The sequence below is a fragment of the Coffea eugenioides genome, chromosome 7 (assembly GCF_003713205.1).
Source record: "Coffea eugenioides isolate CCC68of chromosome 7, Ceug_1.0, whole genome shotgun sequence".
NCBI classification, from domain to species: Eukaryota; Viridiplantae; Streptophyta; class Magnoliopsida; order Gentianales; family Rubiaceae; genus Coffea; species Coffea eugenioides.
In genome coordinates this window covers 2,755,627-2,781,462 of record NC_040041.1, presented here as the reverse complement: position 1 = coordinate 2,781,462, position 25,836 = coordinate 2,755,627, and the positions used below count along the sequence as shown (strand labels likewise).

General features: G+C 36.8%; 4 protein-coding genes across 6 annotated transcripts; 2 read left to right on the top strand and 2 right to left on the bottom strand.

Annotated features, from left to right (window-relative positions):
- Window positions 1-298: 298 nt before the first annotated feature.
- On the bottom strand, window positions 299-6,073 carry LOC113778648. 3 transcript variants are annotated; one of them, XM_027324120.1, is made up of 17 exons: window positions 5,896-6,073; window positions 5,657-5,748; window positions 5,463-5,501; window positions 5,317-5,370; window positions 5,054-5,128; window positions 4,615-4,680; window positions 4,436-4,478; window positions 3,702-3,747; window positions 3,525-3,618; window positions 3,396-3,448; window positions 2,382-2,466; window positions 2,199-2,301; window positions 1,986-2,078; window positions 1,522-1,588; window positions 1,185-1,251; window positions 1,037-1,090; window positions 299-869 (listed from the first exon to the last, which is right to left on the bottom strand). In XM_027324120.1, exons 1-17 carry the CDS (start codon window positions 5,963-5,965, stop codon window positions 732-734), a joined length of 1,239 nt encoding a protein of 412 aa, XP_027179921.1. In that variant the 5' UTR covers window positions 5,966-6,073; the 3' UTR covers window positions 299-731. The 3 variants fall into 3 exon arrangements, with proteins under 3 accessions (XP_027179921.1, XP_027179922.1, XP_027179923.1); XM_027324121.1 differs by having other exon boundaries at window positions 5,657-5,745; XM_027324122.1 differs by lacking the exons at window positions 5,463-5,501; window positions 5,657-5,748; window positions 5,896-6,073 and having other exon boundaries at window positions 5,054-5,178; window positions 5,317-5,365.
- Window positions 6,074-7,271: 1,198 nt separating this feature from the next.
- Window positions 7,272-14,484, top strand: LOC113778519. The gene is made up of 7 exons (XM_027323957.1): window positions 7,272-7,917; window positions 9,308-9,450; window positions 10,119-10,390; window positions 11,634-11,788; window positions 12,682-12,944; window positions 13,861-13,923; window positions 14,062-14,484. The coding sequence occupies exons 1-7, from the start codon at window positions 7,608-7,610 to the stop codon at window positions 14,320-14,322; spliced, it is 1,467 nt and encodes a 488-aa protein (XP_027179758.1). The 5' UTR covers window positions 7,272-7,607; the 3' UTR covers window positions 14,323-14,484.
- A 691-nt stretch (window positions 14,485-15,175) lies between these two features.
- LOC113777967 (pentatricopeptide repeat-containing protein At5g44230) lies at window positions 15,176-17,424 on the top strand. The gene has a single exon (XM_027323200.1). The coding sequence runs from the start codon at window positions 15,176-15,178 to the stop codon at window positions 17,147-17,149; it is 1,974 nt and encodes a 657-aa protein (XP_027179001.1). The 3' UTR covers window positions 17,150-17,424.
- Window positions 17,425-18,335: 911 nt separating this feature from the next.
- Window positions 18,336-19,462, bottom strand: LOC113777631 (desiccation-related protein clone PCC6-19). Its single transcript, XM_027322786.1, has 2 exons — window positions 18,959-19,462; window positions 18,336-18,819 (listed from the first exon to the last, which is right to left on the bottom strand). Exons 1-2 carry the CDS (start codon window positions 19,262-19,264, stop codon window positions 18,607-18,609), a joined length of 519 nt encoding a protein of 172 aa, XP_027178587.1. The 5' UTR covers window positions 19,265-19,462; the 3' UTR covers window positions 18,336-18,606.
- Between the last annotated feature and the right edge of the window lie 6,374 nt (window positions 19,463-25,836).

Sequence of the window (25,836 nt, the reverse complement as noted above, 5' to 3'; positions counted from 1 at the left end):
GGTGCGGCAGGATTCAAATTCAATGGCATAAAGTAAAGGTATAGCTGGGAATCTATGCCCATCCTTGTGTTGTACGTTTGCGGGCAATCTTTACCATGGTGGGTTCATGCATACACTTTACCATCGATTTGGACGCGTAAAAGTGTCATTAATTGATTACACACTCAATATATTGGAAATGTTCCTTTGCTGCTGGGCTCCTCGAGAATCAAGAATGGAGGAGCAGAGGAAGCTGACCTAAACAGGAGATCAGAATATTAGGTTAACGATCCAGTAAAGGATGTGAATATGGGTGGGGTAGGAGAAGTGCCGGTCTAATTTGTCTGACATACCAATTAAATCCAAACACACTCATTACATTACATTTAGTAGTAGTATAAAAAAGAGACACAGGGAGACGAAAAAGAGATGGCTAATCCTCTATTTTGGCGTTTGTAGCATGGCTTAGTTAAGACGTAACACGCTGTTATCATCCCAAATCAATAATGAATCATCACCCTCAGACAAAGAAAGTGGAAAATGCCGGCCAATAGTAACTTATCCTTCATATTGAAGTTTGACCGTCGGAGAAGGGATCAAAATCCTAGTCTCTCTTTCTTGAGCTTGTGACCTAGGAGGAAGACCCGGTATTTTTGGAATGCAGCATGAATTTCTCCGAAAAGGCAAAAACTTTCCCTGTAAACCAGTATGCAAAATTCTTCACTTGAACCAAAAAGCTGAAGTGTGCGAGTTTAAATTGTCCCATATCTATTGTCTCTACTTCTCGTTGTTCCTTGAGGACGAGCAGGATGGTTTTCCCATGAAGCCTGACTTATGAAGGGATCATTAACATCTGCTGGTCGTATATTGGAATGCCCTGCTCCGCTGACCTGTGACATTTACAAAAAAACAGAGTTGCCTGTGGGTGTACTGGTATTTGACCTTTGCAATTTGAATATAAGGGGAGGGAAGTATGAAATTTTGGACTATGGACAGAACAGCTTGATCAACAAACGAATCCAAGAGTAGTTATTGAAAGATGTTAAGTAAGACTTACGGTTTCCAAACATGCAGCTAAAATTGTCATTCCGGGCAAAGCATCAAGTCCATGCTACACATGATGCATATTAAGTAAATAAGTATAAAGAATGTATCAAATCCACAGACACAGATCCGAAAGAAAAAGAACTTTTTCCCTAAGATACCTGGTTTTCTACTCGTGTCTTATAGACAAACCCTCCGACACAGAACAATGTTGAGAGAACAATGAATCTGCATCAACCCGACATATTCAAATATCAATTGGAAGAGAACAGCAGGGTTATGCAAAAAAGGATCTATTCCCATTTATATACCCTTCAACAAAATATAAAAAAAAAAAATCACTAAGTAATGCATATTTGAAAGTAAAATTACAGTATAGAACACAAAACTCTGGGAAAAGGCACCAAAATGGAAAAAGTAAAATAAATTTCAGTAGTATTTGCCTCAGTCAGACTTTTAGAATCAAATAACAAGCACTAAAAAGGTAGCTAAGCATACATGCACGACAGTATCCCGAATATAGCCCATCCACTGGTAGCATCCCCACCTTCACTTTGCCCATATTCTGCAATATTGAACAGTTGTGATCAGGTGTTATAGCTACTGCATACGAAAGTACTACTCCGGAAAACATAAACCAGCAATACAATTATCATTTTGAAATTAAACAAAGAGTTTGACTTGCAAGTACTGGAATATGGAATATACTTTATAATCGAGAAACAAAATATTCAGAAATGAAACTAAATAGCTGAAGAGGGAAAGGAAACAGATTAAGTTGTAATTGCAAACAGTTCAATAAGAAATGCAAGAAAAAGAACATACACAAGCATGTGCCATATGGTCATATATCAATTGCATAAACATGAAAAATGCATGGTTATGTATTGGTACATGTCTATACTCAAATCGTCTGAGCTATGGTCATAAACATGCATGTATGATGTCCCCATGATATATACCACAGGTTTTTGCTAGAGTAAACAGAATAGGATCGTAATTCTCTATTGGGATGGTGACTTCAACTTCATATGGCACATCACGAGCCTCTGTGCCTGAAAGATGCAAAGTAGAAGTTTAGAGGAACAAGAGTAGAGCTCAAATTGTTATGCAGATACTGTGCATGAATCTCTGCTTGACTTAATGGAAATAAAAGATCCTATTATAATGTATACATGTCCAATCTATGGTTAAAATGGTGGGTGATAGTGTTGTTGGTGCACCACCAGTTGCTCCTGAACCTGAAAGCTTAATTTCCAAACCTTGCTCCGGGAAAACCTAGAAGATTGGAAATCATACCAAATTTCAAAACCACTCTGTTGAAACACATCCACGTACATCAACATAAATTTAATCACCTTAATTGTTGGTTTTTGCACTAAATGAGATTGAGAAGCAACTGCTGTCATGTAAAGGGCTACATGAGTTTGTTCTGTGCTCAAGCTGCAATAAAATAAGGAAAACAATGGAGTGATTGATGTAAGCACTTGATCTAGTTACATTTCTTAGATTGGTAAGAAAGTTGGTCATAATGTGGAGCACTTCACAGTGGCCAAGACATTAATTCGGAATCTTGTCAAAGCCAAATTCTCTACTTTCCTAAAGTTGAAAGAAAAGAACAATGCCACAAGGGTAGCTTAACTCTTTATATCTCAAGTATCCAATATTTAGCCAGTAACAGCCACCCAACAAGGTTGTCCTTAGAAATCAATTCTATGCATGATAATATAGCCTTCAATGCTCTTTCTTGTTTCTCATTGAGATACAGAAGTCATTGAAGCCCATACTATGAATTAATCCTCAAAGAGCAGCACTATGTAAGATTAATCACCAAAAGTGATGTCTCTACCCAAACATCCCTACAACATGTATAAACCACACCAATCACCTCATTTATACCCCAATAACATGCTAATAGATGGCTAACAAATTTTTCCAAAAAAATTTTTCGCTTGTATCATAAACACATTTCCCAATCTACCTTTTTATATTCCCAACCACCTTTTTATTTTACATACATCATATCACAAAAAGTGCTACAGTAATTATTCCAAATAATTATTTGGCAAAATACTCTATCCATACAAATCCGTAGATAGACATTGTACCCCTATACAATCATCTATTTTTCACAACATAAGTCTGATAAGGAAGGAGATTAAATTTAGCTAACAATAGATACCTAACTTCATGTAAAACAACCACCAGTGTGGCAAGAAGAAGTTGAAGTATGATAGATCCAGATTTGCAAAGGAAACATATGACCAAGTTAAAAATTTTATACTTTCTGGACTTATTTCCTTTACGATCACTGCAGACTGCAGAATAATGAAAAAAGAGATAGCAAATGGCAATAGCTGAAAAATCAGTACCTGAATTCGCTGTGAGCCTTTTCAAAACCTAATTGAGTCATGCCATTGTACACCTAAGGATTCCATACATCAATTACTCAAAGATGAAATATTATTCACTTGTCACTGAGAATAAGAGAAACTTCTTACAATCTCCCATGAACGTGGATGAAAACCAACTGTATAGCCTTCAAATACTCGTGCTCCCGGTTTCTCACATGGAATGGCAAGTTCAACAAGAGCACTGCCTTAACAGAAACAGCTATGTATAATGCATGTAAAGCCAAAAAATGGAAAAGCTAAATAGCAGGAGATCATGAGAAAAACCTGCAATTTGACTCATACGTCACATCACATATGCATCCAAGCCCACCTGAGATAAATTTTAGAAAATTTATGAACCACAGGAAACTCTAAATATAAAACTCAAGGGCTGCAATCCACAAACATATTATTCTGCTAACACTATGCATCTCTCCATTTTCTCTTTGCAGCAGGGTTTAATGCATTTACACATCAGCACACAATAGAAAATAAAAACATCACTAAAACAAGCTATCATCCATTCTGCAACAAGTAATTAGCAGCCTTGGGAAGAAAACAAAAATAGATGAACAAAATCCATAGCCATAACATGATAGTCTAGAAGTACACCATGGTCCAGCTTTCATAGGAATCAACTTAGGAGAAAAGGAAAACGAATAAACAGAAAAAAATCCTCAAATATTGGTTATCTTGAATCTGGCAAAGATATTCACTGAAGTTTATATCTCATGTGCATTAAGTGCTGATTTATGTAGTGTAAGTTATGATGTATGATAGTTCGCAGAAGGTACTGAAATCTTTATAGAGTAGTAACAAGTAAAATGAATATGCTAGAAAGGTAGTCTTCTGGGAATATCTTTATAGCATCGTGGTAAGACCATTTCTGAAACCCATTTAAGGCAAAAAGACTCTTCATGTTGACAACATTAGCAAATTTTATGTATGCTAAAGTACAACCAAATAGAACGACTCTGTCAAGAATGTGCTAACTTTCTTAACATGCAAAATTTCAGTACCTTTACATTGCCCATTTGGGCAACTTCCGCATATGATGCTGACCTGAAAAATTTACAAGAACAAACTTTTAAAACGTTCCTTAAGAGCAGTTGGCATGCTATTAAAACTGAAATTTTAAAGAATGCAATCAAAGTTACAAAAACACATAGTAACTAATAATTGTATCAATGGATCTGACCTGTGCTGTGCGTCCCAATTTATCAAAACTTTGCTCACAGCTCGTTAAGTCGCCATTATAATATTGCTGAATGTGCAGAAGAACTAAGCAAATCAGAACACATTCACTATCCACAAAGGCTATGCACACATAATGACTGTATACAGTGAGAAAAAACTTTAAATTTGCTTATGTTAGTCCAATTCCACATCTAGGATTTCATCAGCAAGGCATACTGGATAGGCTAATCTACCTATCTTGGTAATCATACATAATGAGTTAAATGAGATGGATCAATTGCAGCACAACTAAGCGAACAAGCGTAAGGGCTATTCAGGCAAGTGTGGACTGTATTTATGACCTCAGACAGGAGATTTGAGAACTAGAACCAAACAAACAGTCACCTATTCCAGCTTAAGAGATAAACTGTTAAGAACCTGGGTCAGCAATCACAGCTTACTTGAACAAACTTAAAATTTCCAGAAGCAGCAACAAACTGATTTAACTTGTCAAATCTGCCAAAATCCACATATCCCTGCCGGTTTACAGTCACAAGTACAATAATCAAATTCAGTTCAGCCATTTCTGCAGCATCAGATGTGCAAGCAAATAAGCATACATAGAATAGCAAACAAAAGGGTCCAATTCAATTATCGACCCTGAAATATTAACTGTCTAATTATTGCTCTCATAGTTAGACAAATAAGATAAGTTCAATAGTACCGCTTGTGATCTAGTCTCGACATCTTTACAAAATCTCACGACCAAGTCAGCTTCCTGCATATATTTGGAACCAATTAGATATCTAGCCCTTCAGATTACGACCTATATATGCATTATATAGCAGAGCAAAGCTTAGAACAAATTACCTTCCCATCATACTGAAAAGGGTATCCGATCCAGCTGCTCTAGTCATCACTTGAGAGAAAACAAATAGTGCACGGAAAGCTTCATGACGTAATTACTCCAAATAATTACTTAAGGTAATCATACGTTAATGGGAATTAATAATGAGAGATAACAAGATTTAAAGTGGGCAACTTTATTTAATATAACAGGATACAAAATCATAAATGCGACTGGAATTGTCTAGGGCATAGCAATTGGTACTTGGTACAACCACTGAAACAGCTTCCAGAGCATGAAAGACCACTGCTGAACAAAACCCAAAAGGCAAAAAGGACGACAAAAGTATGAGTTATTACAAATACTCAAAACCAGAGGAAAAAACCAATAATGCTTCGAGATTAGAAGAAACTTTTGCAACAAAATGTTGATTTAGAGCTGCTATTAAATGATTACCTCCGATTACAGCGATTAATAAATGACGCATAGAGTTAGCAGAAGCTGTTGATGGGTTTGTCATGGCCATTACTCATTAGTCAGCTCAGCTGCTGCTTCTTCTCCTTCGTCTCGGACAAACCAGAGACGCCTGTTGGGTTCCAGCCAAGGCGTATTACCGCCCTAGAACGATGCATCAGGTAACCTCCTGACAATCAAAATGACTATACTGCCCAAACTTTTTATTTTTTGGTTTGACCAGGTTTTATTATTTCTTTCTAAATAAGTGAATGAAGATCAACTAACGATCTATGTATAAACACAAGCAAATAGTTGTAATAGTAGCTGTTGTCTATTTTGGTGTTCAAGAAAATGTGATATATTATTTATATATACACTGGCAAGTAAATAATTTTTTTTTAACTTTTTATGATGTCAGGATTAAGAAAATTTACAATTGATCAAAATTTTCTTTGTCACACGTGTTTGTTTGAAGAACTACTTTATAACAATTCTGTCAAGGAACATCTATAACAATTCTACTAAAAACGTTTCGTAATTTGTATCCAAATATTTTTGATGGAATATTATTTATTAAAAACACTATAGCATGTTTGTAATATGACATACATTAAATAAAAAAATCATTGGAACGATAAATAAATAAATAGAGGTTGTATTTATAACATAATAAAAAAAACTATTTTCAAATAATGACCAATTCATATAAATTAATCGTTATTTAAAAGGAAAAAAAAGATTGGATGTCAGAGAGACGAGAGTTGATAAAACTATTATGATGCTAATTATAAGTATCAATTAATAAGGAACACCTACTCGAAGAAAGAGTAAACAAATTTATTACATAACAACCACTATAATAAAAAATAAAAAGTCAATCAATGTAACTTTTGAACAAATATATGGTACCGTAGACTTGTTCTCAGTTGAATTTATTTTAATTGATTATAAATTTTGAATCAATTTTTCTAATGTTTTCTGTTACTTTTGCATTTTGATTATAAATTTTTTAATGATTAAAAAAGTTAAAATCTATAATCACCTAAAATGCAGTTTTTACTAAATTTAATTATTTTACAATCAATTTTTATAATTTAAATTTTGTAAAGTCTAAAACAACCAAAAGCAAGGCCGCAATCTCCTAAAAATAAATAAATATTGATTCGTGTTGATTGCCAAATTAAGCCAAGGTACCTAAAAACGTCATAAAATCACTCCTTTGAGACACAGATGCAACATAATGACGGGGCATTTCGGTCCAGTTTGTCTTTCTCATCATCAGACCACAAAATTGATGGTTATAGGCAGAGCAAGTGAATGTGTGTAATTAAACACACCCTAATTAAGTGCAGTGCCGAACCTCGTCTCGTCCATTGCTCGAATGTGGGAAAGCGAAAGTTGAATGCCAAAATTCTTTCCATTCCCAGACAAAAGAAAAAAGGAAAAAAAAAAAAAGTTCAATTCCCTTCCACATGGGAAAAACCCAGGCAAAAACCCCAGGCCCAGGAAGTTAAAAGAAAAATTAAAGAAAAAAAAGTGATGAGGCATCACTTTTCCCATATCTCAAGTGACAAATGTTCTCTCCCATTCACCTATCCCCACCAGAAATCCCACCCTTAAAATGCCTGAAAAAGTTAACCCATTAGTCCCTCCTTTCATTCCCTCATCAATCCCTAACATTGTTGCTTGTGTAAGCACTGCTAGTGGCGGAGATGGCCAAGCACAACCCGACGCCGTCGTCCTCCTCCGTGGCTTCTGTTTTCCTCAGGAAGCGGTGGATGATGTTAATTATGGTGCTGGTGATGTTTTCTGTTGCTTTGATTATCAGGTCCGGCATCGGCGTGGATTCTACCCCTTGTGATTGCCGTCACGATGTGGCTGTGCCTTCCCAGAAGAAGTTCAGCTCCGTCTCACCGCCACCGCTGCGGCCGCCTTTTGTTACCGCAGCTCCGTCTCCCAGCCCACTTAGTTTTATGAAGTCTAAGCTCGTGCTTCTTGTCTCTCATGAGCTTTCTCTTTCAGGTCCGTCTCTTCTTCAACAAAAGAACCAAAAAAAAAAAAGGAACTCTTTTTTGTTTCCTCAAGAATCTGAATTATGTATATTTAATGATTCAATTCGAGTTACTGGAGTTTTTTTAGGTATCTTGTAAGAAGAGCTTGCCCCTTCCCCTCTGTTATTTTCATCTCTCATTAGAAAATTAACTCAATGTTGATTTTGAGTTGTGGTGCTGTTATTGATATATTGCAAATTTAGCCAAGTAGTAATTCTTTAGCTGGTGCATTACATATATGTATCCAGCAAAACTTTTTCCTTCAAGTGGAAATTATATTGTATTGATCAAATATGGATAACAGGTCAGGTAGGAAAAAAATGATATATAGGAGGTAAGAGATGAAAAATTCAAGGAGAAAAAGGCTGATGTTGTTAACAGCATGTAATTTCAAGCCATCCAGTTACCGTTTGCTGATGCATGGATTGCCATTGATATCATGCACATTTAGTACTGAGGTCTTGGTCTAGCAAAACTTGGGCTCTGAGTAGAGGATACTAGAGATATGATTCTGTATGTCCTGGTGAAACCCCCCCCCCCCCCCCTTTTTTTTTTCTCTGGCAACTTCCGTGCTTCATTCGATTTTGCTAGAGTTTCATTACCTCTTTTTTTTTTTTTTCAGTTTGTGAACTGGCATAAAGTGTATGTTTCTTGAAAAAGATAGCATGAGATTTTATGTGATAATCTGGACTGGCTATGTACGCTTAGGGAAGAAGTTACAACCAAATGAAGGTATTGATATGATACCACATAAGTGATTGTTTGTTGAAGTTTTAAGTGATAAATTGCCATTGCGACTTTCTTAATAGTGCAATTTGCAGTAATTGCAACAGAAATGGTAAATAAAGGATATAAAGGGATATAGGTAAATGCCCAGGAATGGAGATTATAGGGGGTTGTTCAAAAGTAAAGTGTGTAGGCAGAAGTTGCTGGATAATAAATCCTAGAAGCAACATTATGAAAGTGACAGGTATAATAATAGCTTTCAGTTCCTTTGATGGGTTCTACATGAACAAATGAGAGACTTAAAACCCATAGCAATAACATGGAAACAATATGTATTCTAAACCAGCTCTTCAGCCTTAAGTGATATTTTTTAAAGTTATTGCATTTAGGTCCTCTAAAAACATCTGGAATATGGTTAAGTGTGCCCCTGCAACAGAATCATTCTATGCTTATTCTTGTCACCTCCCACAATATAAACCTTCTGGAAATGTGACCTATCATGTCTTTTAATCAGTCTTTTAATCAGCTTTGATTGGTTAATGTTGGTCTTTTATTCAAGTTACTGGCTTTCGGTCATTTATTAGTATCTCTGTAACTTTATCTCTAGCTAATCCATTTACTGAAACACACTGTAGGTGGACCATTGTTGCTGATGGAACTGGCTTTTCTGTTACGAGGTGTTGGTGCTGATGTTCAATGGATTACAAACCAGAGACCATCAGGAACAGACAGTGTCATCTACAGTTTGGAGCACAAAATGTTAACTCGAGGAGTGCAGGTTGCAAAATCTTTCTGTGCTTATAATCAGCTACCTTACATGGCTCTTTTTGCAATATCTATCTTCTTTATTTCCATATTTTATTCCTTAAATCTTTTGACAATGAAATCTCACAGTTCTTGCGAGTCTACTTGTTGAGGGATGCAGTCTTTGCCTCTTTAGTTTTTAACCTGTTTGTCAAAGTTTTCGTCATGGTTTCCTGCTAAAGTAATGCATGGAGCTCGATGTTCTCGAGTTTGCTAATGTTATATTTAGTTAGTCATATCGTTTCTGTCAGCTCAGTGGCAAACATCTGTATATAATTTTACAAAGAGGAAAAAGGTATATGTATTCAATTGGTTCAATCACTCTCCCTCCCCCTTCCATTTCAACAAAATGCTTTGCATTTTTTTTCAATACGCTTGATATATCAGGTAATTAATCCATGAATTTGCCAGCGTTATTTTCTCCATTCCTAATGTGACAAGGTTCAGTATATGTTACGGTAATAAAGATTTCCGTTCTGCACGAATATAATTGTTTCTGGTAAATAAAATTTTATGATGGATAAGATGCAGCCTTATCAACACGAATCCATTTTTCTAAATACTTGATGCATTGGTTGCTAATTTTATGAGGTTCAAACACTGTTGAGCAGTATGCTCACCTTTTCCCCTTTTACATCTCAGATTGTCTCGGCGAGAAGCCAAGAGGCCGTAAATATAGCACTGAAAGCTGATCTGGTGGTTTTGAACACTGCTGTGGCTGGAAAGTGGTTGGATGCTGTTCTTAAGGAAAAAGTTCATCTTGTTCTCCCCAAAACTTTGTGGTGGATCCATGAAATGCGGGGCCATTACTTCAGTTTGGATTATGTAAAACACCTTCCATTTGTTGCTGGTGCAATGATAGATTCACATGTCACAGCAGAATACTGGAAGAATAGGACACAGGAGCGATTAAGGTAGGCATCTATGTATGTCATTCCTTACTTCTTTTAGTGGCCTCCTATTTAATGCAGCTTCCAACATGCACAAAGCTCTATGTTTGTTTTTTTTCTTTACTATTTGAACTCATGCATTATATGTTGATCACTGCATTAGCGTGTTGTGATGATGTATGATTAGTACAGTTTTCAGCCCTAGGTGTATGTACAAGGTTGAACAACCCTAGGTGCTTCCCAAGATATGCCACTACTAGCTTGCCTGACACAAATAATGTTCTTGCTCTTGTCAATTATCAAGATAGAAGGTAGTTATGCTGATTTTCTCAGTTCTTATATTGCACTGTGATATAGAAGTGTGTGAGAATTTTAGCGGAGGACAGTTAACATTCATATCATTTTTGCTAGAAATTGGAAAAGTATCTTAATAACAACTTACCAGCAAAGGACTTCTAATCTTCTTATGGTAAAGATCAGCTGGTAGAACAAGAAAACTGGAGTGCTATGCAACCTCCGATTCTCTTGTTTTATTTTTGCTATGTTTCATTTTTTTATTCTCTGGATGAATTAGCTGATGTGATAACAAATAATTAAAGTAAGACAATGAGAATTAGAGTTCATGATTGACATTTTAGTCCATGAAGATATTGCAAGGGGCAAGATGGGGATGAAGGTGCAAGTGTGTTGCAAGTCATGTGCAGCACCTTAAGTCGGGATGACTTGATGAAATCGATTAAAATGTTTTTTCATAATAATGTTACTATGCATATTTATTTATGCTGCAGTGTTAATCTCAAAAATTTTGAAAAGTAGATTCTTGAGTTGCTGAATTTCATAATTGGAGCCTTAACAGTGAATGTTTGGGGGAATTGATTCCTTTGTATGGCTTGGTGAATGGTTAATATCGATTTTCTATTAATTTAATCTTCAAAGGAGGAAGGTTTTTATGGTTGAGACTTCTGATGTGGTAAGCAGCTGGTTCAAACTTAGCTATGCATCCATCATGATCTGTGCCTTTTTTTTTTTTTATCTCTTTGAGGATACAGAAAACTTCTAGAAAATTCTGGTCTAAATGGATGTAGTCTTAAAAAAGGCCATAACCTGTAGATGTAAGGGACAAATTTGGTTGACATGGGCAATTAAGATTTCTGACTATTGATCGTGTGTTTCTCTCATGGCAATGTTTACTGTCCAACATTATTCCCTCGATCTCAATTTTTCATCATTCTGACTGTTCTTAACTGTATTTGTCAATCTCTTATAGGATCAAAATGCCCAAAACATATGTTGTTCATCTTGGGAACAGTAAAGAACTTATGGAAGTTGCTGAGGATACTGTGGCAAAAAGGGTTTTGCGGGAGCATGTTCGTGAATCTCTTGGGGTTCAGAATGAAGATATACTTTTTGCCATCATAAATAGTATGCACTAACTTTCATTTTTTTTAAAAAATGTTTTTATGTGTTTTTTTTACATATTTTTTTGGAGGTTGTTTGGGGTCCTTATGCTTCCGTTGAACCTGGGGGCTGTTTTTGTGAGAAGAATTTGAGATTTGGTTTAGTATAGGGGAGGTTGTTCCACAATGTTTTTTGGAGTTTTTAAGCTTGTTTGAGAGACTGACTTGATATTGTATTTAAACAACTGCTGTGGTAAATTAAGAAGAAATCATGAGCTTTAGACACGTTAGGATGAATTTTTCTTCCTGTTGCATTCATAATTAAGGATATATATACACACACACACTGCACGGAGTTGAGTTTGGACATTTAGTTCCCCGTCATATATAAGGCATCGACTTTTTGTATTTCAGAACCATTTTTTCGCCATTAAAGTTTAAATGGTCAAGGAAAGTCTGATAATCTTCTTCACATTCATCATCTATCAATTCTTGCACATCAACAGTCGCTTCAGCTTCCCTCCCTCTGTGAGCTTTCCTGATTTTTGTCAAGATTTAAGTCCTGTGATCCTCACCTTGCATATTAGTCTTGTACTTTCCACCAAATGCAGAGGTGCCTCCGTAAGTGAGGTCGTCAACCAAGTATGCTTGATTCCTGAAAGGATCAGAATCATGAATACTCACCCAGTTTTTTTTTTTTTGGCTTAACTTGATTTATTGGGCATCTTCATTTTGCAAGTCTTCTATGTATAAATGATCTTTTTACTTATTGGCATATTTGTATGAGGAGGTTGTACTGATGTTTGCAAATCACCGACAGTGAATATTTTGTCTGTTCTGCTTATAAGACTTGCTAAGTAAATATTCATGCTTTTATTTTTATTTTTGTTTGATGGTTTGGTGGTTGTAATGCTGTAGGTGTTTCTCGTGGAAAAGGACAAGATTTGTTTCTGAATTCTTTTCACGAGAGCCTAATATACATCAAGCACCAGAAGCTACAAGTGCCACCTATACACGCTGCAATTGTGGGGAGTGATGTAAATGCTCAAAGCAAATTTGAGTCTGAGCTGAGGGCCTTTGTTGAATCTAAAAAGATTCAGGGTCATGTTCATTTCGTTAATAAGACTCTGGCTGTAGCTCCTTATCTTGCTGCAATTGATGTTCTTGTCCAGAATTCTCAGGTAAATCATTTTTATCTGCTGCCGCTGTTAACTTTGCAAATCTCTGGCTGCAATTTACGTTCTTTTGCCCCCATGCACATTCAGTATTTGTTATCTATTTATTTTCTCCAAATACATGTATAATTTAGAGAAACTGCACGGCCGACAATCTTAAAAAATTGTTAGAAAAACCATATCCACCATGTCCTAGATAGGAGAAAGTTATTTGGAATTGTGACCTGTTCCTAATTATTATTTTGTAAGTTCTGTATGTTTTACTGAACATTGTAACATGCCATTGCCAATCAAATTTAATAAAAAAACCTATTCAAATATTTAGAAGGCTGGCTGGAAGCTTTTTCGGTTTAATGTCATAAATTGCACAAAAAAGGCACGTTCTATGTAGCAAAAGTAGTAAAAGGTCAATTTGATCGCATTTTCCTTTTGCACCAAACACTGGAAAGATTTTTTCTCTCGTGGGTCCTTTTTGCCTGGGCAGTTGAAAAGCTACACTAGCCGACTTATTGCATTCTTAGAACTTCAATTGCTGAGCTCACTTTTGATGTTTTTATTTCCCCCTCTTCCCTTTTGCCTAAATATGGGTCCAGTAGTGGTAAAATTAAGTTCTCATTTCAAATGAAAGATGAGTCCAGTATATAGTGTAGATATATTTTCCCAAAAATTTTATTCCTGTTTGATTTGCAACCCATGAGCATGTGATTCTACATGCTTTTGTTAGATTTGAATTCTACAAATGACGTCATGCAATTAAGGGAGGACTCAAAGAGAACCATAGTTGTGAATTTGTTAACAATTTAAAAATCTCATTGTGAAACAAGTTTGTCTGCTAGTTTGTATGACTTTTTTAGGGTGTTTGTGCAATGTATCTTGATCTCGGTGTCGGTACTAATATCTACATCCTCATCCCTCCATGTAGGCACGAGGTGAGTGCTTTGGGAGGATAACAATTGAAGCCATGGCATTTCAGTTACCCGTACTGGTATGGTTGCCCTGAATCTCTGACATCTGTTCCAGTAAAAAATGCATGAGATTTTAGCTCTTCTATATTCTTGAGGACATTCGGTTGATTCAGAGTATAGGTTATCTTATGACTGCTTGATTATGGCTTGATTTTCAGGGAACAGCAGCAGGTGGCACTCAAGAAATTGTGGTGAATGGATCAACAGGTCTTCTGCATCCGGTAGGGAAACAGGGAGTAATGCCTCTTGCGAGAAATATGGTTAAACTTGCTACTCATGTTGAAAGGAGACTGACGATGGGGAAGAGAGGCTATGAGAGGGTGAAAGAAAGGTTTTTAGAACGCCATATGGAGCAAAGAATTGCAGCGGTTCTGAAGGATGTGCTTCGGAACGTCAAGGCACACCAGAAAGCACACTAATCTGCGGCTGCTCATTATGGTAGTGAAAACCTTTGGTATTTTTTTGTTTGAGCTGTACATCATTAGTAGGTTTGTCAAAATATATATATGCTGTATGATGTTGGTTAGTCATATGAAAGCCGATTATTTGCTATATGATTAGTGCCCCTACTAATTAACTAACCTCCTTTTCCCTCTGCAAATTTCCCTGTTCTTTTCTTCTTTTACCAATTACTATCATAAACAGGCCCCGATGATGAACATTTGTTGCACGAGTAACTTATATATGGTTCTGTGTCTTTTTCATGAGGCCTTTATCTTTTTGGTGGTTTTTTTTTTTATTTTTTGGGTTTATTAAACCGTTTAAAGCGCATCCAACTCAGAAATATAAATATCTTCACAACGTTTTGAAGATGTTTACAGAACTGGGCTTGTTTGGATGGTGGTTGTGCTGCAAAAATTTATTTATGGGCATTATTAACGCATTTTTTTTATTATTTCTTATATGTCGCATACTTCATATAAAAAAAAAAAAGTGTTATAATATTTTTTTAAAAAAAAAATTTCAAATATTTTACTATCCACACTTTAGTTTTGTTGAAGTAAACATATAATAATCATTATGCTTCATGCAGATAAATTACAAGTTTTCATTATCTACATATTATCTAAGCATAACAATAAAAAGAAAAAGAAAATTGGTTTGGCAATTAGTAGCGTCAATTCTTCACTACCTTGCGCTGACGACTACACCCTCTTGTTTACTCTCAAATTTAACAGCAGATTGCTGTTATTTGGCGCCAACACAAAATTCACTCTCTTCTGCATCCCCAAACGGCCACTTCTAGTCCACAAATTCTGTGCAAAATATGTGATGGTTTCACTGTCCAAGAAGCTGATTAAAACCCTTAGACGCCCTGCAATTCTCATCCCCCAATTCTACGAACCGAAAGCTCCAGCTCTGGACCTCCAAGAACCCTTCATTCCCGTCTCTAAGCTTCAAGAAACAAAGCTTCTAGAAGCCCAGCTCGTCTCAATCCTCGATTCCTGCATTAGTCTCACAGAAATCAAGAGAGTCCACGCTCATATCATCAGAAAAGGTCTCGACCAATGCAGCTTCCTCCTAACAAAACTCGTTCGGGTGCTCTGCAAACTCAATACCCCCATCGATACTTACGCCCGTCTGATCTTCAGCCAGGTATATTGCCCCAACCCTTTTCTCTATACAGCAATTATCCGCGGTTATTCTGTTCAGGGGCCACTAGAAAAGGCCGTATTTTTGTATGGCCAAATGAGGAGGGATGATATTTTGCCCGTTTCATTTACTTTTACGGCATTGTTGAAGGCTTGTACTGGCGTGTTGAATGTGGATTTGGGCAGGCAAATTCATGGGCAAAGCTTGAAGATTGGTGGGTTTGTCCAGGATTTATTTGTGGGAAATACGTTGATTGATATGTATGTAAAATGTGGGTGCTTGGATTTTGCTAGGAGGGTATTTGATGAATTGCCCACGAGGGACGTCATTTCTTTTACAGCTTTGATCGTTGCATATGCGAAGAGCGGGGATATGGTGGCGGCAAGCGAGTTGTTTGATAGGCTTCCTGTGAAGGATATGGTGGCATGGACCGCGATGGTGACAGGGTTTGCACAGAATGCTCAGCCTAAGGAAGCGTTAGAGTACTTTGAGAAAATGCAGAATTCTGGGGTAAACACGGATGAAGTGACCTTGTCTAGTGTTATTTCAGCTTGTGCTCAATTGGGTGCAATCAAGTACGCAAATTGGGTCCGGGATTTTGCAGAGAAGTCAGGATTTGGACCTACGGATAATGTCCTTGTTGGGTCGGCATTAATTGATATGTACTCGAAGTGTGGGAGTGTGGAGGATGCATTTAAGGTTTTTGAGAGTATGAAGGATCGAAATGTTTTCTCTTATAGTTCAATGATTGGTGGGTTTGCAATGCACGGATGTGCTAGAGAAGCAATAGAGTTGTTTGAGAAGATGATGAAGGTTGAGGTGAAGCCTAATAAGGTGACTTTTGTCGGGGTCCTTGCCGCATGTAGTCATGCAGGCTTGGTAGAACAAGGTCAGCATTTCTTTGGAATGATGAAGAATGGTTGTGGTATTAAGCCGTCTGTTGACCACTATACTTGCATGATTGATCTCCTTGGCAGAGCTGGAAGACTGGAAGAAGCACTGGAACTTATTCAAACGATGCCAATAGAGCCCAATGGCAGCATTTGGGGAGCCTTGCTAGGAGCTTGCCGAATTCATAGAAATCCTAAGGTTGCTGAAATAGCTGCTAAGCAACTGTTTCAACTTGAACCTGATGGTATTGGAAACTATGTCTTGCTTTCCCATATCTATGCTTCAGCTGGAAGGTGGGAAGATGTTTCAAGAGTAAGGAAGTTGATAAGAGCAAAACGTTTAATAAAAACTCCTTCACTTAGCATGGTTGAAGATGAAAATGGGGGACTTCACAACTTCTATTCTGATGACACGATTCATCCAGAGTCTAAATTGATTAAGCAGACACTACAGGATCTTCTTAAGAGACTAAAGGTCCATGGCTATCAGCCAATACTAAGTTCTGCTCCTTATGATGTAAGTGATGAAGAAAAGGAGCGGATCCTTCTAACGCATAGTGAAAAGCTCGCTTTGGCGTATTCGCTGCTAACTACAAGTGCTAATTGTGTTATCAGAATCATCAAGAACCTGAGAATATGTGAGGACTGCCACTCTGTAATGAGCAGAGCATCTCAGCTCACGAGCAGGGAGATAGTTGTTAGGGATAGCTTGAGGTTCCACCATTTCCGGAAAGGAATATGCTCCTGTGGTGATTTTTGGTGATTGAAGTTGGAATCCTGGGGTTAACCACGGTAGCAATGAAAATGCCTAGACATTCTTAATTGTTAGGGTTGAGATAATTACTTAAAGAGCCAATCTATTTGGGCCTCAGTAAGAGAATCCCCTATCCCGGAACATTGAATTCTTTTCAGTAGGTTGAGCCTTAACCCCGTTTGGATTCTTTCATTGTTGGGGCAGAACTGGAAGTAAGCTTGTGATACTATCGTGTGTTAATCCCAGATAATCCAGGTAAATACAGCGTATACTTAAAGAGTCAATGATGTGATGGCGGTTCATCGCCTCTGCAATCTAACACGATATTCTACTCTGAAGCCGCAGCACATTCACATCTGTGATAATACTCTCCAAAAGGACCTTATGTCGTTTCTTTCTCTCCTCGGGTTTCGCATCTCTAGTAAAATTGATATTCTTGCCTGGTTCTTATGGTCTGCTTTGGATCCCCTGACGTATCGAGTCTCAGGCCTTCAGCCACATTTTGTCACTAACCGTTCCTTGAATATTAAGTGTACCCTGCTTGGCCTCCTAAAGGTGAAGTCCAAGGATAACACTTTTCCCCCCCTCCTTGGGGCTGAAAGAATTGCCGCATGCGAAGAAAAGTTGAAATCACTCTTACTGGAATTGTTGTCTTTTTCCCGTGTTTGCTAAGGTGTTACCCTTTCTCTGATTTGTTCCTCGTCAACAAACCATCATACATCCCCAGCGGCGAAAAGAATGATAAAAAAAAAATTTTAAAAAAAAAACAATGATGATTGGCCACGCAAATGCAAGCATATACCTCTGAACTGAGTCTATTGATTTGCTAGGTCCATATCTTGTCCCTGTCCCGATTTTCTGTGTGGCATTTGCTTGCTTGGTTTTGGTATTGGATCAAGGAACTAATATATAGTGAAGTTGGAAACTTTGGAGATATTGGTGTACAATTACAAGAGCCTACAACTACTCTACTGACTTCAAGGTCCTGAGGGGTTGAGTTACTACTGGTTATATTGCTAATAAGAAATCTTGTTTACACTGCTCGTGTTAGCGCATTATGGTTTGAGGAGACAAAAAAGAATAGATGCGACCAGAGTCGTAATGATTAGCTTTTCGGGAAATTTCCAAACGGACAATTTCAACGAAATCTTTCAATTTCTTATCCTTACAACTTACAAGCGATCACACGCTAAAGTAACGCAAAACTTCACGTATTTGATATATGACAACATGTTACATACATACATGACCAGATGACCCGAGTACAAGACGCCGAATATACGGACAAACACACTACAGAGTCATCATCATCATCTTTTTATTCCAATTACAGAAACTCAAGACGTCCACACACTCAAATCTCAGAAAACACAAACATGACACGAACGAGATTGAGATTGCGATTGAGATTGAAAATAGGGGTACACAATATCATAATTGGATCCCATATTATTAGAATTAGATCTTCAGTTGTTGTGACCCCCTGGTAATTTCTCCTTGATTTTATCCATAATTCCTTTCTTCTCGTGCTGCTCTCCTTCCCCGCCGTATCCAGGAGCTGTAGTAGCACTCGAATATTCTTGTCCAGGTCGAGCCTCCTTGTGACCGCCAGGCAGTTTCTCCTTTATCTTCTCCTTCATCCCCTTCTTCCTCCTCCCGCCTTGCCCATCATCCTCGGACTGCATCCCAACCGAAAAAACAAAAGGAAAACAGATAAGAACTTTTAATTACCAGTCATCACAAGCTAGTCAAGATTTGTTAAATGCTACTACTACTCAGTACAATTTAAGCAAGACGAGATTAATTAGGAGGGCATACCGAGCTAGAGCTACCGCTACCAGAGCGATGAAGCATGCCACCAAGGCCATGGTGCTCCTTCCCCACATCAGTGCCAGGCTGGGTGGCATATGCACCGGTACCGGTAGTGCCGGTGGTTCCAGTTGCATAAGTCCCATGTGCTCCAGCTGTGCCACCATAGGCTCCAGTAGTGCCAGTGGTTCCATAATCACCCATGGTACCTCCATGGCGGGCAGGGTTACCATATTCGTCTGTCTGACGAACTGGGTTTCCGTACTCATCGTACTGGCTCTTTTGGTTGCCATATTCAGCCCCGTATTGTGCCATCTTAATTGCCAAATTTCAACTACTAGCGGAAGTAGAATATAGAACACAAATTAATGAAAGGTGAAAGATCAGATACTGATAAGACTTCTTCCCACAAATGGGTGGATTTGACGAGAAATAGTTGCAGCGGAACCCTGTTTATATAGGCAAGCTGAAGAAGAAAGGGAACAACCAAAAAGATCAGTAAAGAAATGACCAGCAGTTATGAGGATTTTGCCGGTGCATGCAGAGGAAGAGCCACAAACAGCGTTCCAGGTGTAAGCCGAATTCATGCAGTACCGACACCACGTCAGTTTGCGAGATGTTACGTGGCTGTGAATGAAAGTGACAAGTGTCCTCTGTCGGCAGTAGATAAGGTTGGTCAATTGAAAACGCTCTTTTTAATCAAAGATCTTATAAGTGATAAGCTAGGTAAGGTGACACTTCACCGCGTACGAGAACTTTAAGAGACAAAAAAAAATTCCGCATCGTCATCATAATCCTCCTCCGGTCCCATCCCCCATGAAAGCTTCATGAAGGCTCCCCGTCCTTGGCAGGATATTTTTGGTTCAATGGATGGATTAAATAAAGGGATCCAGACAAAAAATGCCTCAATCGTGGCTTGGATGTCAACAGTGTATATCCATAAATCTTTGGGGCCCGGCCCTTGGGAGGCAAATGTACACATGGTGGCTTGGTGGGCATTGGATCACACCCATACAGAAATATATTATTGATATTTTGCTCCATGATAAAATATTCTGGATTTGTAAGTAGTTGTGTTGCTGAAATATGCCATCTGCCCACAATCGTCCAAGTGTGCTGCTAAAATGTTGGGTATTCAAGGCACGGAGAGCTGTTTGAAGATTTTTAGTGCTGCCGTATGACACGTCCCATGAACGGTTTTTGTTTCGTTCCTCGTTCCTGCATTAAATTTCATTCGTGACCTAATTGGATTTTGCTATTACATGAGGATCTTAGGCAGCTTACTACGTTTGGAGTCCTGCTCCGAACACTTCAAAGAACTTCACCTTTGTTTTCTTGATAAAGATTTTTTTAAAAAAAAAAAAACAATTGATCTAAATAAAAGAAGACAGACAGAAAGGAAGGATTAGTAAACATGGCTTACAAATTAAATGCTAGGGAACAGGGAATAGGGGCACTAAAATTTGTGCGCTTGTAAGGTTTTCTCCAACAAAAATTACTCCCCCTCCCACCCCCCAAAAAACAAAAATTTGTCGGATCGAATATTGTAAAACCTGGTCGAATGTTGAAACAGACGATCCATCTTACTGACATTTATCCGAGGAGTAGACGATGGCTGATGCTAAAACAATGCAAGACATACTTTTACGTACCGAAATCCAAAATATCGGTGTTATGATGAAAATTTTTCAACGCTTCTGATAAACAAAGTTAATACTCAAACTGCAATGCTTTGTCAATCATCGTAAGTACTCAAACTGCAAAGCACGACGATGAAGGAGTCAATGGAAAATTGAATAATTGCAAGAGATAAAAGAAAATCATAAAGGACTGGGAGGTGGCAGAGGCTGCAGGGGAAAAGAAGACCTAGCATGAGAGAAAAGAGCCTCTCAGGCTAGCCAAGGAGACTTCCTGGCGACCACGACAAAGGGTTTACTTGTGGACTTAGAGAAACCCCCTGAGGTGGAGCAGGCAAGTCATCCTTGGCTACCAAATGAGGACCTTTACCTTCATGTAAGGCCTCTCTTCCTCTTACCTTCCTATCAACCCATTGCATTGCATTGCAAAAACTGATCATTCCCAAACTCTATTTATAACCAAGCAACGAATATTGAAGAGATTCTGATCAATGCATAAAATGCCATACGACCCTTTGGTCGATCTTGGCCCTTCGAGAAATTATAATCCTGCCTCTCTCTCTCTCTCTCTCTCGATTGCCCATTTCGTAAACGAATAAGTTCCCATGCATTCTAAGGAATCTGCGTTCAACTAATGCGCTACATGTCCTCGACGAAGAAGGATTCTGAGAGAGGAAGATAAATTTTGAATGTCTTATAGATCAAGTAGTAGTGCTATGCTCGACCTATGGGAAATTGGTTAATCCACTTTGTACTAGTTCAATGATAAAATGCACGATCTATAGAAATTTTTTTCCGGCCAAAAAAAATGTTAATCCAATTGATTAACCAATTTGAAAGGAGTGGAACGGTACAAGATTTCGTTTGGCTATTCAAGGATATTTGGGGAAAAAAAAAACATGTGGGACAAGCTATGCACATTTACGTAATCAATTCTTTTTTTTGATTGCCCGCCCGGTATCCGAACTTTGCCCCGACTAATCCGGACCCGACCTGCGTCGCACACCTGGCTATGATGGGTGAGTCTTTCAACAGGGGTGTCTGCGTACACTAGGACTCGAACACGAAACATGCTTAAGCTAATCCAAACCGCTTACCACTCGAACCAACCCCTATTGGTCATTTACGTAATCAATTCAAGAGCAAAAGAAAGCCACGACTCTGTCTATACTCCCTGTAAAAGTATCATGGGTCTAGAAGTATAGGTAGTGTAAACAGATTTTGTCTTACTTTTTGTAATACCTAAACTACCCTCTATAGAATAATTATAATGCATTTCAATAATGATGAGGGAATGAATATCAATCATGTTATTAATTGTTATAATAAAAAGTTATGCATAAATGAAATAACACAATGCAATAATTAAAATTCATTATGAAGAACAAGCAAATAAGCTAAAAAAAGGAAAATATTACAGTTCCTCTTGGATACAGTACCCATTATTCAAATCCTTTTATATCTTGTCGCGTCATTCAGTGATTTAGACTCTTGAAGTAATTTAAGGGTTGATAATTCTTATTCTATATCCAATGGCAAATTTAATCTCATTAGTGGCTATGTTTTCAGACTCGGACCGGGTATCGACTCGGCCAAACTCAGGGGTCAGGGATCAATGGGTTCGACCGGTTTCGATCGGGGTTGAACCGGATGATGTCATAAATAAAAATTATTTAAAATTAAAATATTGTATATAAAATACCTAAAAGTATGTTAATATTAATAAAGGTATATTCATATATATTTGATATTTCAAATATATTTAACAAGAAAATACAAAGAAATTAGAACAATCAAGTAGCAATTTATATTATTTAATGAACATTAATAAGTTTAGAATTAAAATTATGGATTTGATTGAAAAATAACATCAAAATTTAGGACAACATTTATAAAGTATGAAATATTTGAGGTATATTAATAAGTTTTAAAAATTTAGGGGTCAAAACATAATATTGAAAAAGTTTAACCTTTTTTTAAAAAATGCTCTGGTTGAACCGGTTTTTTTTCCGGTCAAAACCCGATTTTTGACCGGATTTTCAGTCTTTCGGTTTTGAAGAACAACTCGGACCGAACACTTGACCGGTTCTTGGTTCGACCGGTCGGATCGTCCGATCCGGTCCGAGTTTAAAAACACAGGTTAGTGGAATGCCCAAAAGAAACTACAAAACTGTCCACAAAAAAAGGAAAGCTCCATAGAATTGAAAATCAATAATTAAATGGCATAAAGTGAACAAACAAATTAAATATAAAGCTAATAAAGATAATTCAAACAATACCAAAAAGAACGTTTGAGTTCTTTGAGTGTAAAAGAGGCAAACTTGATTGTGCCTGGATTTTTTGTTTTTTTAAGGTGATTCAATCGGGTCCATCCAGCACACAATTCAAAAGCCATCTCTAATAAAGGAGGAAAAGAAAAAGAAGAAAGGTTAGCATGAAAAATAGTCATAATTCTCAAACATCTAAACTATTTTGTGTGTAAATTTTGGCTGTGCTGAACTCGTGTTTAATTTAGCACATAAGAGATATCCACAATATTAATTTTGGTAAATTAAGATCTTTAAGAAGTCATTCAGAAAAACAAATTGTTAGATCAAAATGCATTCAGAAATAATGGGCCAAAAACATAGTTAGAAACTTTAATGAAAGATAAAGTATGGGAAGAATAGTGTAATGAATGGTTATGATACAAATTTGCTGACCGTAATTATCTCTAAATTTATCTAAGTGCTTATTATTTGCATTCCCTCGTTCTAAGATACCATATATTATTATTTCTATGAGGATTCTTTGTACCCTTAAAACACATGATAAGGGGTGGATCAGGTATTAGTTAAGGAAAAGTTTAAAATTTATTGCTAAAGTTTCCTAGATTTTGGGGGTTGATAATGATATTTAAAATTTGAAATTGGTCCATCGTTTGTGTTTTGTAGGCTTATCGTTAGAGCTGTTAAACAAACCGAGCTGTTCGGTAGCTTGATTCGTTTCGACTCGTTCGTGTTCGTGAAAGGCTCGTTCGAAACCTTAAACGAACCGAGTTTGAACTAATTTTTTTGTTCGATTAATAATCGAGCGAACACGAGTATGTTCGCGAGTTTTAACGAACGTTCGCGAATATAGACATAATTACCATTTGACAAATTTTAGGGTTAATTTTATGGCTGGACTTTTATATTTGGAGGGCAAATTGCTTTGTTTTATATGTTGTTTTTATATTAATGTTAGTTATATAGTGAATAAATAATAGAATTTAGTCACTTAGTGTTTTAATTATTTTTTAAAATAATTAATGATTTGCATGGCATATTTAAGGCTTAAAATAATTTGGATTCGAGCATTTCGAACATGTTTACGAACGGCTCATTTATGTTAAACGAGTCAAACACGAACTCGAACACGAACTTTGCTTAACGAGCCGAATACAAACACAAGTTTGGAGTCTGAAAATTAACGAACGAACACGAACGTTGTTCGAATCGCTTAACGAACAGAGCTCAAACATGAGATACTCGATTCGATTCGGCTCGTTTACAACTCTACTTATCGTGTGCCTTAAGGATACATACTAAAAAAAAAATTTCTATTATTAGAAATTTACAATGTAGCAATATATCACACACCTACTCATATCCGTTTATAGTTCAATGTACCTTAAGGATACAACGCAGCAATGTACCCAAATGACAATGGTTTCGTAGTCCCAGTCTTATCCGTTTATTTGGTTTCATCATCATGCACACATTATTACTACCGCATATAATAGTGCCTTTATATGGCGAAATAAAAAGGAACCAACAGAGTACTGCCATAATTTGTATTAATGGTTTGTAAAGGAGAAGCTCAAGATAAACTTCTCTATATAGCCAGAACTCTATCATGTTTGATACCGTTTATGAAGGTTAGATTTATAAATTATAACTCCACAGATCTTGTTTTGTATTTGGCACTCAAGATGTGCAATCTCTTGCCAAAGTTAATTAATTTTTTGATACATTCTTGAAGGTTGAATCCAAAAATTATAACTCAACAGATTTTACTTCATATGTGTTAGCATGAATAATAATACATCATAATTTGCCACTCTTTCTTTATATATAGGGATGAAATACACCCTATGCATGATTGATGGAAAGAAAAAATATTATGGTTTTAATGATTAATATTTCACAAAATACTCCATTATAAATAATACATAAAAGTTTGGGAAAATATAACCACGAGCAAAGCACGTGTAGTATTACTAGTAGTAATGAAATGATAAGGCCGTTGTTTACAGCACTATTTTATTTAGGTTCATTAGACCGTTGTTTATAGCGCTGGTTAGGGCCATTAGACAGGCAGATGGTTGCCATGCTTGTAATCCTAACGGATCCATACTTTTTCTTAAAAATAATATATATATATATATATATATATATATATATATATATATATGGTTATGGTTAGCTTTAGGGGTTTTTTTGGCAAATGAGTGCTAGAGTTAGGAATTAGCATTGAAGTTAATGATACCTCTATCTATTGTTTTCTTGAGGCTATTTATATCTATTATTTGATAAACTATTATGGAAATCGGTTAATGGGAAAAAGGTGTCAAAATTTGTAATGACTTGGATTTCAAATTGATTAAATAATTACTAGAATGAAATCCAACTTGGTTCTAAATGGAGCAACAAGGTTGGAAAATGATGAAAGATTTATGACTGTGATTTTGGAATGCAAACCAAACACATTCTGAGTATCGTTTAGTATTTTTACTTTTGTGGTGTTAAATTTTCTTATCCTCTTTATGCCCTTATTAGTTCATAAAATCTGAAATACCTATTTATCCTTATTTCTTTTATGCCCTTATCCTTTTTTTGACTTTCAATATGGGAACTAAATAACAATGAGTACAAATCACAGCCAATTAGAGAAGAAGGCCAAAAAAAAAAAATCATAAATTTGCAAATGATTGAGAAAAATAGATTGAATTTTTGTTAACTGTACGACCACTTTTTTAAATATTTTTATGCTATATCGGCCATTTTTATGGTGTTACCAAAATTTAAGTGACACTTGTCATAATTATAACAATAAGCATGCATGAAAGTTCATATTTTTAATTGAATGGAGAAATAAATTTTATTTCTACATGGTATAGAATACTAGTTAAGTGAGCCTTGAGCTTAACTTTGGTTGAATCTTGTTCTTTACCTACTAAATTGGTCAAATATTTAATGATCATGGGAAATTGGTTAACCTACTTGTACT